General features: G+C 43.8%; 1 protein-coding gene across 5 annotated transcripts in view; it reads left to right on the plus strand.

Moving 5' to 3' along the window:
- wdfy3 (WD repeat and FYVE domain containing 3) overlaps positions 1 to 14,380 on the plus strand; it is an 80,770-nt gene that overhangs the window by 37,589 nt on the left and 28,801 nt on the right. For 4 of the 5 annotated variants that reach the window (XM_047590981.1, XM_047590978.1, XM_047590980.1 and 1 more), the window contains exons 14-20: positions 232 to 315; positions 2,612 to 2,792; positions 2,990 to 3,204; positions 4,419 to 4,531; positions 6,701 to 6,938; positions 12,079 to 12,179; positions 14,148 to 14,366. In XM_047590981.1, coding sequence (XP_047446937.1) covers positions 232 to 315; positions 2,612 to 2,792; positions 2,990 to 3,204; positions 4,419 to 4,531; positions 6,701 to 6,938; positions 12,079 to 12,179; positions 14,148 to 14,366 — 1,151 coding nt within the window. The remainder of the gene's footprint in view (positions 1 to 231; positions 316 to 2,611; positions 2,793 to 2,989; positions 3,205 to 4,418; positions 4,532 to 6,700; positions 6,939 to 12,078; positions 12,180 to 14,147; positions 14,367 to 14,380) is intronic. The other variant, XM_047590982.1, reaches the window with a different exon arrangement.

Genomic DNA, 14,380 nt, shown 5'->3' on the forward strand with positions numbered 1-14,380 from the left:
TCTGACGCTGTCTGGCTGTTCATCCTTCGGCCTGGCCTGTCTGCACGGCTGTGTGCGTGTGCGTGACCTTTTACGTTTGTGTGTATATCTCCATACACACTTTTTTTTTCTTTGCGTTGGTGTGTGCATGCTCCTGTGTCCTTCTGTATTTGTTTTCTTTCCCTTATGTGTGTGTGTGTTTGTGTGTGTGTGTGTGTGTGTGTGTGTGTGTGTTTGTGCGCTGCCATGCAGTCGTGCGGAGCAGGTGCCTCCCTGCCTGACTCATGAGACTTCGCTGCCCTCCCCGTGGGGCACGCCAGCGCTCGCCAGGAAGAGGTAGCTACAGCGCACTGCCACTTCTTCTTCTTCTTCTTCTTCTCCTCCTCCCCCCTCCTCATCCTTCCCTCCGCATCATCTTCACCTTCAGCTGTGACTCTTAAGAGCTCCCACTGGTGCCGCAGTATCCACCGATCCTTTAACTGTGGCGTACCGGCAAATTTCAGCTTTATTGAATATGTTTTCAAAACAGAAAAATTTATGAAATTATTATCAGTGGTTTTAGAGTTTGATCCGTACAGAAATTCATGAAGTTCGTGAAACAGAATTCTCCAACGTCTTATGTGAATAAAAATACGTTTCCTCCAATTTGGATGTAATCATCCTCACATTTAGGTTGTCAGGATGCACTATAAGCCCTTATTCTCTATTTTAATGTAGTTTTATTCAGTTTGTGGTAAATATCCGTCCATTCGTCCATCATGTCAACCATGCATTTTCAAAATTTAAAGGTACATTTTGTCTATTTGTCTCTCTAAACGCATTCTCCTAGCTTCATAAATTTACTCTCCTTTAATCTTTATGACAACAGTGACTTGTTCTTAATTCTTCATTCACATGTATAGACAGTGACTCTGAAATGACTCTGCTCCCAAACAAAGACAAAAACTAAATCTCAATCTATTTAATGTTTGGCCTTCACCACCTTTTCTTACATGCCTCCTCCTCCTCCTCCTCCTATATCCCCTTTTTCTCCTCAGCTGAAGGTTCTCATCTGCTTAAACCACCGTCGCTGGTGTTGCTTGAATTTCAGTTCTAAAGGGAAAAATATCTCGGGTAATTTTTGCGTTAGTGAGCTTCTAAAGCCGTCAAGGTGAAACTAAAGCTCTCCTCTATAAAAGCATATAATCACTCTCCCAGTCTGTCTGTCTGTGTGTCTGTCTGTCTGTGTGTCTGTCGGTCTGAATCACCATTATTCATGAGACCAATGAGAAAAGATAACATCCGTGTCCTCGTTTGTGCACTTACTCAAAGCAATTCCAACGCAAGGGCCAAAAATGGTCCACCAGAGGGGCTAATCTGGCCCGCGGCATGAATTTTCAGTCAGGAAATTACATAGCAGGCTGTCATTTCACAGAAAATAACTGCTTTTCCTGATTCGTCCACTGGTTTAGTCAGAGAAGTGGACAGAACACTGAGACCCAGGACTGAACAGCAGACAGCAATGAGCCCAAATTGCATCTATTTTTATTTTTTATTTGTTCATTTATTTCATTTTTCTTGAAGGAGAGTTTATTAAATAGAAACATTCTCCTAATTTACTTGTTCTTCTTTGCGCTAAAACAAATGGACAAAAAATGAGGAGTTGTCATTACCAGATGCTGTTATGTTGTGTCTTTCCTCACATTTTAAGAGTTCCCTTAAAATGTGAGGAAAGTTGGATTCCAATTTTTAATTGTTTGCATTAAAAGCTTAAGTTTTAAAGTAGACGTAGATTTCAGATATCGGCATCGTAGTCGTTATCATCCTCCCAAAAGCTTTTCCTTTATTCGTAAAGAAAGATTTTTAGTGTAAAGAAAGAGAACCCGAGACTCCTTCAGTGCTATGTGCTAGACTTTTTCCACCACTGACTGCTGAGAATCATCCACTGACCGACAAACATAATGATGTCAACCAGCACCTGTGTACGAACCGCATCCAACGCCTCCAGCTCATTAGCCTGACTCAGCCCTTCTAGCTCTGCATCTCTCTGACACTCTGCAATTTGCATCCCAGCGACTTGCCTTTTTTTTCTTCTTCCTGCCTGATTGCCGGTCCTGTGTGATTTCCAGCTCTTTGCTGTTTTCACAGACAGTGGCTTGATGTCCTACACGACACGTTGATCTTTGAAGTATGAAGACTGCTGAGTCACGTTAAATAAAGCTGCAGTTCTTTCATTGTCTCGGTGATGGATTTTTATTTGGGAATGTTTCAGCTCTTATTATTGACCAGAACCTTTCCCTACTTTTTTGAGTTTCACTTAGTTTTTTACTTGGCTGGAAAACAAAACTTTTAAATTTTACTAAACATGGTTCGTGGCAGATTAAAATCTGTCGTCAGACTCAACTGAACTTATGATGATCTCAAATTGTCTAAATTCACGTACTCTTATTAACGCAAGATAAATCACCCCCCAAAAACAAAACATAAAGATTCCTTCATGAAAAGTAAAATAAGTTTGATCTGATGAAAGCAGTAATCCTTAGAAAACATTTCACATTTTAAACTGTTTCAAATTTATTAGTGAACTTTGTTTCTCAATTCCAGGAAGGACACGACTTCATGAACCTGTCTTTCTTTCTCCTTGTGCTTCCAGACAAGGCTACTACGGTACCTCGGGCCCCCCCGCCCCAGTCAAAGTCCTGACCGACCTGAAGCTCCACTCCTCCCACCTCCCTTCCTTCACGTCGTCGTCTGACATGGTGGTCATCCACCCGGGGGCGGTCCTGGCCATGCTGGACCTGCTGCCCTCCGTGTCCTCTGAGAGCCAGCCTGAGGTGAGGAAACGCACTTCCTGTCAAACTGGGCGAAGACGTTGGAGGGAGCGAAGGAAATGCTGTTTTTTTTACATGTTGAAAACCAACGAGCCAGTTTCACTCAGCTCCCTTATGCATAAATGCACTTCTCCTTAATGCACACATGAGTAATATCTCCCAGCTGACACATCTTTCTCCTCTCCCTTGTCCCCTTCCAGCACGCCCTCGACCTGCAGTTGGCCGTCGCCAACATCCTGCAGCTCCTGGTGAACAGCGAGAGGAACCAGCAGGTGTTGTGCGAAGCCTGCCTCCACCAGCGGCTGCTGCAGCGCTGCAGTCAGGCCCTCGGTGACGAAGACCACCCGCTGCACCCACCGCTGCAGAGGATGTTTGAGAGGCTGGCCTCGCAGGCCCTGCAGCCCATTGCACTCAGGTACTTTTCAGTTATATTAGGTAGGCGGCTGCATCCTTACGCTCGAAACGACCAGCTAACTGAGCTAACCTGGAATCAGATCTGTCACTCAGGTTGACTTTTGGGAGACGTCTACCCTCAGAATGGATAAATCCATGCTCTATACTTACAATAAAACTCTCATTTAACTAAAATTATATTAATTTAGTGACAGTGCTAGATTTTTTTTAAATCAAATTATTATTATTTTGTTTACTATTGAAATTTCGTCTGAGATTTGCATTTTAGAACCGTTTGCCGTACAATGACAGGTTTCCCCACGTGAAGGAGGATTATTTTTCACATAAAGACAAAAGTGAGCGATTCCCATTTCCTGCTTGACTAGTTGAGGGAGATCGGAGCCGGCGGCTTTGGAACAATCGGGGACTTTGACGTGCTCACGGTCGGTTGTTTTCATATGGAAATGCAGCCTGCCGGCCCTGACATTTTCTCCACGTAATTATGCCGGCGGTAAACATATCCGTCTCCATCAGTTTGTTTCCCGTTCTCTTCTCCCTTTCTTTCGCCTGACATTTCTTAAATCTTCTCCTGTATTTTTTCTTTTCATTCCGTCTCATCTCTGCCGGCATCAGTCTTTCTGTCTCTTTCTGTCTCTTTCTGGCTCCAGTCGCTGGTGTCACACACTCATCTCTGTTGACATTTGCATTCCAGGCACTTTCATGCCAGTCGGCCACGTCATTGGCTTTGAAACAGACTGAGAGTGCTGTTAACCACAGTTGTTGTTGGAGTAGCAGTCGGCCTTCGCGGTAACTGCTTATTTGACACATTGCGTGCAATTAGATGTGCGTCGCAGTTTTATGAGAACGTATAGGACGTGTTTATGATTAGCAGCCACAACATCTAAACCACACTGCCACTGACTCAGTTACACACTAGCATATTAAATGCTGTAAACAAGACACAGTTGTGTTGATTTTTTTTTAATTATAAAAGACTCAAATGATGATTCACACACACACACTTTGTATTTCTGTATCACGATTAGTTTAATTCCTGGGCTGAACAAATACTTTTTCTTTAAACCTACTTATTTTTTTACTTAGTTATATAGAATTACACTCAAATGAAAGATGTTGCAGTACAGATACAGCAAACAATAACAAGCACAGGCAGAGCAGTGATGTTGCATCTTGTGTTTTATTTATTTATTTGTTTTTCCCTCTCTTCTCCTTCAGGGAGTTCTTACGTCTTGGAAATCCTCTGAACTGTGGCGCCTGGGACAAGAAGCTACTGAAGCAGTACCGCGTCCACAAGCCGAGCTCTCTCAGCTACGACGCTGAGATGAGAAGTAAGACTAGAACAACTCTCGTCCTAGTTTTGGTCACGATAATCACTGTTGCAGGGAACTCTGGGAAAGTGCTATTTGGTCAATGCAGCTCAAGTCTCTTTGCGGCTCCTGGCGTTCAGAGGCTGCGTTGTGTTCTTCCATAGGAACAGGTTGAAGATCTTTAGTATTTTTAACTTAAAACATTTAACACTCTCTAGGGGTTAAAATTACAAAAGAATGTATCCTTATATATATTTAAAGATGGCTGTACCCTCCACCTGCAGTCTACCTGGAGCCGCCCCCTAAATGGCGCATAAGTTTAAACCTTGATATTATTTAAAGGGTGAATTGTAGAATAATTGTCCCCTGGCAAAGTTGCAATAAATGCAAAAATTAGCTGTAATGACCAAAATCGTGTTTTTCTACTAGGCGGTTTACATGCTGTTTTCAGTTGACTCGCTTTTGGAGCCATTCTCAAGTGGACATTTGAGGAACTGCAGATTTTGCACTTTGTGTTTTTTTGTTTCAGCTGCTTCTTACGTGGTGTATGTGCAAGCATATTTTGTTCTTTAATAAGAATTACTTTCGTTGTCCTCTTCGAAATGCTGCATTTAATCACTGATTACAACATGTCATCTGAGACTGACAGTCTCTTCACAAGAGAAATTGTCACTTTTTAACAGCTGAGGATTGAATAGCTCTGCCCACAGCAGCTCAGTTATGAAAGGATGGTGTCGTCTGAGAGCCGCTCCTATATGCGGCGACCATATAAGGGTCCTACTGGGAGGAAGATTTGTTCTCTACTAAAAGCTCGGAACAAAAAGGGCATCAATCATGTCGCAATTTTTCTTTGCTCACTCACACCGCAAGTTCACTTGGACAAATCCCCCCGTGAGAAGCAGTAATTACTAGACTCGGGATGGATAGAGGATGATTCTATAGGGTTGTAGAAACAGTTCTGGTGGCGGCAAAGACAGTGAAACCATCTGTGTTTACTCGACATAGATGCAGACACAGACTTTATATCACACAGCTATAGGCTAGCTATGTATTAAAGTGGGTATGGTGACTACAAATACACTTTCATATATTTTAGCAGCAGAGTATTGCTTAGTATTGTGCAAGAGTGATGTGTAGATTAAGTACTTTGTAGTATTAGTAATTGTACAAATAATCTGTAAAGTGGTGCAACAGTTGTTTAACCAGTGTGCAGAATACAGGGTTACATACAGCAGCAGCAGATACTACTTTAACATTTCAGACACAGATTTCCTCCTCAAAGTTTAGGTTTTTAAAGTCAAATCAAGATGTGTCTTTGTAGAAGCTCTCCCCAGGCTCTAACCAATATTTATATGGAAGCTGATGTCAGCAGCCCTCTTTCCTATACATCAGTTCCTAACGACCGCGCAGAACATACAATGCACCTTCGTTCACTTTTAACAGAGCAGAATCTTTCCAGCTTCTCGTCCGCCGATTAACATGTAAACTGGATATTTAAACAAAAATCAACTTGCCACTGTGCCGCAGTGGTTGATGATTTGTTTTCCATTAACATCTGGTGACGCGATGTAATTTTGCGCGCCCCTCAGCAGGTCCTAATTGCTCATTGTGTCTCCTCCCAGCTGAGAATGGATATTAAGTCCCTACTAATTACACACTTCTCGAGCAGCCGCCGTTAGAACGCATATTGCCATCTTTCTTCGTCTGACACAAGAGTGCGGCCTATTAGCTGCCATCGATGCCCGTTGTAATTATTGCTTTCATCTAATTTGTTTTTGTATCATCCTCTGACTCTTGACATATAAGGCAGGATGAGGTCTCAATAGAACGTACAATGTGGTTTGTTTTAATTCTTCTGGGACAGTGAGTGTTTGTGCTCTGTGTTCTACTCTTCTTATTGTTTTTCTCACCAGATTGAGCTGATGGGTCGGAGTAATTTATCAAATTAATTTAATTAGATTGAGTTTTTACTTTTGACCTAGATGAAAAAAAAGTTAATGAAACATAAAAATTATTTCTGTCACTTGAACTATTATTTTCTACATAGGTTGCTTTTAGTGTGTATTTTATAACCTCAATGCTTATTTGAGGTGAAGGAGAAACAGTTTGAGAATTGCAGGAAAAAATATTTGAATCTTCGTGCCTTGAAACAGATCTTGATTTTGACCCGCTCTTTCTTTGGCTTCACAGACAGCATGACGTTGTCCATGGAGGGCTTCGGCCCAGACAGCGTCTTCACCACGCCGGCCGAGGACAACGGCCAGTATCGCATCAGCCGCAGCCTCGTGCGCTCCGCCGAGGGCAGCACCGTGCCGCTCACCCGGGTCAAGTGTCTGGTGTCCATGACGACGCCCCACGACATCCGCCTCCACGGATCGGCCGTCACGCCTGCGTTCGTGGAGTTTGACTCCTCGCTGGAGGGCTTCGGGTTAGTCGCCGCGAACCTTAACGCAGTTTGAGTGTATCTGCTTTAAAATGTGAATCTATTGAAACAAACATGGACCTTCGCGTGAACTTCGCGTTCGCACGGGAGATGAAATGTGTAATATACGAGATAAATGTTGTCTGAGTTGTATGTCCATTGGCCTGCGTCTCCAGCCTTGCGTCTGGGATGTCTCTTGTTGCTCACATTTATAAGGATGGACGGACCTGAAGGACGGTTTGTGTGTCTGGCCATCGTCACCCTGTCAGTGCTTGTCTCCCTTTAACCCTCAGCTAATTTATAAATGAGGTGAAGTGTCAGGTGAAGAGTCAAAAGTCAAAATAAAACATGTTTCTGTTGTAATTTCAACCATATGCAGCTAGTGCAGTGTACGGTGAGATGAGGACTCAGTCTAAGACAAGGGACTGAGCATAAAGTGCATATGTGAAGACAGTGTAGACAGTGCAAAGGAAAACAATTCAATGTAGGCAGTACAAAACACTTGGGAGGCAGTGCACTTAGAAAAAGACACTACACAACAACAGGGAGCAGCGCCGCCTAATGAGTCAGAGTGATTGTAAAGTAAAGTAGTTGGAACTAAGGCAGGTAGGTTATGACCAGGTTTGACAGACACAGACCTGTCACTCAAATCAGCCACTCCCCACAATATATGTAACGTTAAATCTGGATAAAATGGTTGGTTTTGAAGACAGTCAAAACTGCCTTTCATCCCGTTACTGTGGTGAAGTTTAAGGTCTGTGCGGATCTTCTCTCCTTTGGAGAAGATAAGTGAAGATAAGCCTTAAAGTGGTGATTGGTTTGTTGTGGGTAGCGTAGGTGAGACGGGAGCGAGGCGTCCTTTTCTAATGTTTACCTGCAGATATTGTCTGAAAATGGGTTTAACCTGCATCGCTCCGTATCACGTGGGTTTCAGGACAAACACATTTATTACTTCCTCCTCCAGAAAGCAGGATAGTATCGTTGTGTATAAATAATGTTTCACCAGGGAATGTGCGCAGTGTCAGTTATTTCTTGTGCAGTTTTTATTGCAGTGTTGATGTTAGTGGAACTCCGTTACTCACACTGAATAATTCAGTAGATATAAGGAGTCAAAATAGATTAAATCTTTTTTACATATCCAGCAGGCGCTTGCTGCAACGTTCGCATTCATTTGAGTCATGTTTCAGAGTTTGTAGCTTGACTTCAGTCTCTCCTCAGTTCCTGAAAAGGATTCTGCAGTCGCATCATGAGAGCTCATGAGAACATTGAGTCTATTTCCCATTATGCGCTTATTAGGCTGTTAATAATTTAGCCAGACCACTGAATGATAATTCTCCTATAACTACAAGCAGCGCATTTTATTTTTCCATTCATTTCATATTATAATTTGATAGACTGTTAAAACGTGGAGCGTTTAATCGAGTGCCTCCTTCAGAATCCCAGGTACGGATCAAAATGCTCTTAGACCAACAGATGTTGTCCATTCGGCTGTAAACTCCATTTCTCTAAATCTCTCTCTTTGCAGATCAATTTTCCTCCCCAGTGAAACGCCCCTCAGGGTGCCATGTTATTTTGCCCCGCGATGAAGCAGGTTGTGTTTTTTCCGTCGCTCTTAGCAGCACCTGCGACCGTCTCAGCAGGAGACGGTTCTTTCGCCTCCAGTCGCGAAGCCGCGCATACAGATTAGCTTATTTTCCGCATTTTATGTCGCGCGGCACCCTCTGCCGCCCTCTGTGCCTCCGCTGACAGGGTCTGCGGCGCCCCGCCGTTTGTGTTGTACGTCGGCCGCATGGTAAATCTGTGGGGTCGTCGGAGAAAATCTGGCGTGTGGCATGTGACCTTGGCGGTTTGTCCCCCATACGGGTCTCTGACACGCGTGAGGAATGAAACATGGTAAACAACTTTAAAGAGAGACTTGAGACTGTGACATGTTTACAAAAATATTTGTAAGATACAGGTCTAAGAACAAGGGAGGTACCTGACTCGCATTCAAACGCTAGATAACACTGGTTTAACTGGGAGTTTGTGTATATTAATCAAACTAATGAATGTTCAGTCTCCCTAAAGATTTTGTTCTTTAAACACATTCACACACTTGTCATTGGATTTGACTTTCAGACAGAAGATGTTATGTAGGTGGAGCAGTGGGGATGTTCCCAATGAATGATTTAACTGCTGCTATTTCAGACCTGGAACTCATCTAAAGCAATGACTCGTCTTAAAATGTACCATCCACCTAGACCAGACCAGACCAGGCACCCCCACCTTATAGTGATGACACTCCTTGATGGGAGCAGCCATCCCCATCAGGATGCTGAGGGAAACAGAAAAAAAAAAACAGTTTTAGAGGCACAAGGGAGACCTACAAAATATTAGGAAGGTGGTCATAATGTTACGCCTGATCGGCATAAACACGAGTCATAAAAATATTCACCTCCATTTAGTTGTCACGTAGGAAGAAGATTGTTCGGGCTCAGCCTCAAGTGGTCATGTGAGGAACTTTTTTTTTATTTTCCAGCTCTGGGGGCTTGTTACTAGAATTCAAGGAAACTCTTTGATACGACACGTCAGAACATCTTCACATCATGGGGATCAAACGGCTTGTTCAGCCCATTTTTATTTACAGCTCTCTGGAAATCCCTCGCCCGCTCACCTAGAGCTCTTCCACTCCTTCTCAGCTCCTTTTTCTCGCAAGAACTCATTTCAGTCGTTGCAACAGCCTCCTCAGAATAGAAACACGGAGTTTCTCCAGAAAACACAGCAAAGCAGCAGCAGCAGCAGCTCAGCAACAAGGAGGCATTGGCCCAGTTTCTGCTCGGCATAAACAGAGGAGGACACACACACACACACACACACACACACACACACACACACACACACACACACACACACACACACACACACGCACACACACTACCCCACCCTTCTCTCCCATCTGTCAACATGAAATATTGATGCTCCTGCTGCTATTAGGAATCACACACCGCCACTCTTTTTTCCCCTCACACACACACACACACACACACACACACACACACACACACACAGGGAGATAGTACCACCCTCTGTCATGCACAACATGCTTACACACACATGATTGCACACTCGCCCAGCCAGCCGTCTCACCAGAGACCCGGGGCTACTGTCAGCCATGAAATACGGGGGCGCAGAGAGGAAGACTTTTATTTTGAAGAAGTAAAGGGAAATTAAAATTCAGGTTGACTAACGGGTGAGTTTTTAGCAGCGACGGGGGAAATAAATGACAGCGTACATGTAGTTACTCTGCAGCAGCAGTGTCTGATGTACTTGTTAGTGTCACAGACTGTACGTCCTTGAGAAGTGTCCTAAAAAATTATATCATTGAATCCCTGCCAGCTTCAGAGACGTTTTCCTGTAACCAGCCCTGATCTCTGACCTTCTCGTCCAGGTGGAAAAACAAAAAGGAAAAAAAAAAAGGAATTAGGTAATTTTGGGAGTTTAATGAGCGTCGCTTTCAAAAAACAAGAATTATAGAGAAAGAGATCTCAAATTAAGTGGGTTATATGTGTGGCTGCAGGTCATAACTAATAATAATTATTAACACAATAACCTATAAATAACTGCAAATTTAGTGCAGAGAAGGATATTATGATAATATTTACATTTGACATATTATCCTTTTACAGAACAGTTTATGACGAACCTGAAAAAGAAAAAATAATTCCATTTCCATTTGTTTGTTACTTTTATTGACGGTTTCTTTTATTGAAAATGTGCTTATATTGTTTTCGCACTTTGTAGATTCATGCTGTGGGCCAGATTAAACCCTCTGATGTGCCCTTTTTGGCCCACGGGCCGTATGTTTGAATAACCAAAAGTTACAAAAGTACTCAGTTAAATCAATGTTGGCCGTAGCTTTTCAGAAATTTAACGCAGTGAATAATTTTTTTTTGTTTTGTATGTTTTTCTTTATTAACACCTTAAAAAACTTTCTGTGGTACTGAAATGAGTTGAATAGAGCGGCATCAGCACACTTTCTTTTTTTTTATTTAGCTCTATTTATACATCTGGCCTAACACTATGACCAATGACAGGAGAAATAAATAAGTTTCAATTCACTGTTCTGCTGCAGAACTTTTGGACTTGGCATTCATTCATGTGGATGTTACTTAGACATGTAGCACCCACCTAGACCAGACCAGACCAGACACCCCCATAGGCCCCTCCCCTCAACCCATAGACCCCTAAAGGCACAGCAACATCCTGTTACCAGACACCACAGGACACCCTCACAAGCCCCATGTCCATTCTCTGATGGGTCACCACTGTTTAGGAGGCACAAGGGAGACCTGCACAATATTAGGAAGGTGGTCATAATGTTACGCCGCGTTTCTCCAGCAGACACGGTCGATGTTAAATGTTAAATGTTAAATGTCACAAGCTGTTATCAGACTCGTCCTCCAGTGCTGTTTAAGTGTGTGTGTTTCTGGGTGAAGTGGCTGCAGGCCCTCACGCAGTCCTTTTGTTTCTCGACAAAGAAAAAAAGAAACCTTCCCTCACGTTCTTTTCCCAGAGCGCTGGTATCACTGTTAGAGAAGAAAATAGCAGCTTCTCCTCCGAGGAGCTGTGAGTCAGCGGAACATTAGCCAACTAAAACCCTTTGTCACGTTGTAGAACGATTCCTGGCCTTTGTCCGCCTGAGAAGTCTTAGACGCACTAGATGAGATCAACGTTTATGTTGGCAAAAAGCCGCTTTGTGACTTTGGTATTTGATCTCTTTACACAGTCAACATCCAGATATATATCCAGGTTTATTTAGATCACCCTCCAGAACTATGAGCAGATTCCTCCAGAAACGTTATCCTGAGTGTGAGCTTCATCCCACCTCTGTCCTCGTCTCATACATAGTTAATCCCCGAGTAGAAGGCGGCTGAAAATTTCCATATTATAACACAAAACTTCTGCGTCTCAGCGAACGTGAATTATCATAATGTTTTTTGGGGAGGCTGCCGTCTCTTCTCGACTGCGGCGGTAGTTCAGCCGACGTGCCGTAAATCTCTTTTTACAATAACTGCACGTGTGAGCTGACAGCGCCGTTTGTATCTGTTACAGCTGTTTGCCCAGATAACCGCCGTTAATCTGTCCTGTCTCCTCTTTGTTGGTTTAGGTGCCTGTTCCTACCCAGCCTGGCGCCCCACAACGCTCCCACCAACAACACCAACGCTTCAGGAGTCAGCGACGGAGCGGTGCTGAGCGGGATGGGCACAGGTAACAGCTGCTCCCAGTATTATGCTGCTTTTAAGGACTGTTGTACAGCTGGGTTCTCCTCGCGGTGACAAAAGGAAATGGCAAATTCATTTTTCAGCGTAAATAACAAGGACACTCGTATTGACTATATTGACGTAGGACACTTTGCTGAGAACAGATTCATGTCTCGTCCTTCCACTTGTCTTAAACATGTTTTTTATTTTCGTGCACCGTTTCCTGTCGCTTTCCGTATTTTGCTCTGCTTTGTTTCCCTTCTTGAGACTCGCCGTCTTTTAACCGACTAAGAGTATATTCAGTTACAAAATAAAAACAATAACAACTATAACAAATCCACTTCCCTCCGTGCTGCACAGATTTATGCCTGCAGGCCTCACCTGTCTCTGAACCTTCTGTTTATTGTCCGGCTGTTTTAACGCGTGTTAAAATCAGATTTGTCTGATGCATCTAAATGCAACTTAAAATAAACCAGATTTGTTTTTCAGGATAATCTTCTTCTGACCGTAACACGGCAATAAAATTAATCTGTGACGTCACGTTTGAATTTCAACTACGAAGCCTCATTGAGTATTTATGAAGCAGAGCGAGGCTCCTCTCCTCATCCGAGCACACATTACTATCGTTCTTCTATCTGTTTACCGATTCATTCTTTCTCTCTGTGTTCTCCTCTCGCCTTCTCCCGCTCGTCACACCGCTCTATTTATAGACCGCACTCATTTCTTCCCGTCACTCACAGTTGTCCTTTTCCCTTCCCTTTTCATTTCTTATCGTGATCACCAATTCCTTCCCTTCCTCCTTTCCCGCGCCCTGAATCTATCTGTTCTCTTTGTCACTTTCCCTCCCGTCCCTTTTGCCTCATTCATCTTCATCCCCTTACCTCCCCCCTCCTCCACCACCCGCTCCCCCCCCTTCCTCTCCCACTCCCGTCTGACCCATATCTGTGGATGACATCATCTCGAGGCTCATTCATCAAAATATCTTCATTCTGCCCCGCAGCGTTTCCACCCTGTTGTGTCAGCCGTCGACTGATGCACATAAGAAATCAAACCTTCATTAGACACTTTTGCCTTCTCGCCGTCTCGCTGCAGTTCCTCCCAATTCCTCCTGCAACATTGATTCGACCGGACCAGTTTGGTCCAGTCTGATAAGAGTGACAGCCTCATCCGGAGGCGCGGTGACTTTCTTTCCAGGCGCATTTCCAGGGGACAGTAGGGGGTTGAACAAAGACTTACTTCTGCCTCGGTGTTACGGCAGCTCCTATCAACGCAGTGTCATTTAGTCCGACGGAGCTGCAGCGTTGTTCGGCTACACTCTGCGCCTCGCTCTGCCCTTAAGCCTGAATTTAAATATCTTCTATTCGCTCTCCCCCGCTCTGCGGTTGGTGTCTGATCAAAAGCTTAAAATGCAATTATAAGTCAGAAAAGGGATGAATGAAAAGAAGAAAAAAAAAAACAGCGTCTGTGAAGGTTCTCAGTCATCCGGGTCGTGGTGTATATCCAAAAACTTTCAAGAAAGGAAACTGGACTTGTGGAGAATCTCGAAGACGTTTCAAACCGGTTGCTTCTTCAGTTCTGAAGGACTCGTGGGGTATTGTTGGAGAAGGAGGAGACAGAGGACAGAGGGGTTGTGTCTTGATAGTGTATAGTCATTAGACATTATAGTCAATGGAGTTTCTGATGAGTAACACCCACAGATGTTCCTACATGAAACTTCTTTAGCTGAAATATTAAAGCAAACAAGGAAACACAACATTAAAGATCATAAAGTAAAGGTCAAGCAGCTGCAGTACATGAATCAAATTCACAGGACAGACTTTCTAGTGCCTAAAGCCACAGATGTGTTACCTAAGTTCTAGAAAACCTGACGATGAATGGACCGTACTGTAATTGCCTTCAAATTTGAAAAAACATAATCTGAACTTGTACAACATTAAAGAAAGTGACGCCTCCTTCTTCTGTGTTTCTCTCCCAGGTGAGCGCTTGTTTCCTCCTCCGTCAGGCCTGAGCTACTCCACCTGGTTCTGCGTGGAGCGCTTCAGCGTCGCCCCTCAGGCTCACCCGGTGCGTCTGCTGACCGTCGTCCGCCGGGCCACCTCCTCGGAGCAGCACTACGTCTGCCTGGCGGTGGTGCTGTCGGCCAAAGACCGCTCGCTCACCGTCTCCACCAAGGAGGAGCTGCTGCAGACATACTGTGAGTGCAAAAGT

The sequence above is a fragment of the Mugil cephalus genome, chromosome 8 (genome assembly GCF_022458985.1).
Source record: "Mugil cephalus isolate CIBA_MC_2020 chromosome 8, CIBA_Mcephalus_1.1, whole genome shotgun sequence".
Lineage (NCBI taxonomy): Eukaryota > Metazoa > Chordata > Actinopteri > Mugiliformes > Mugilidae > Mugil > Mugil cephalus.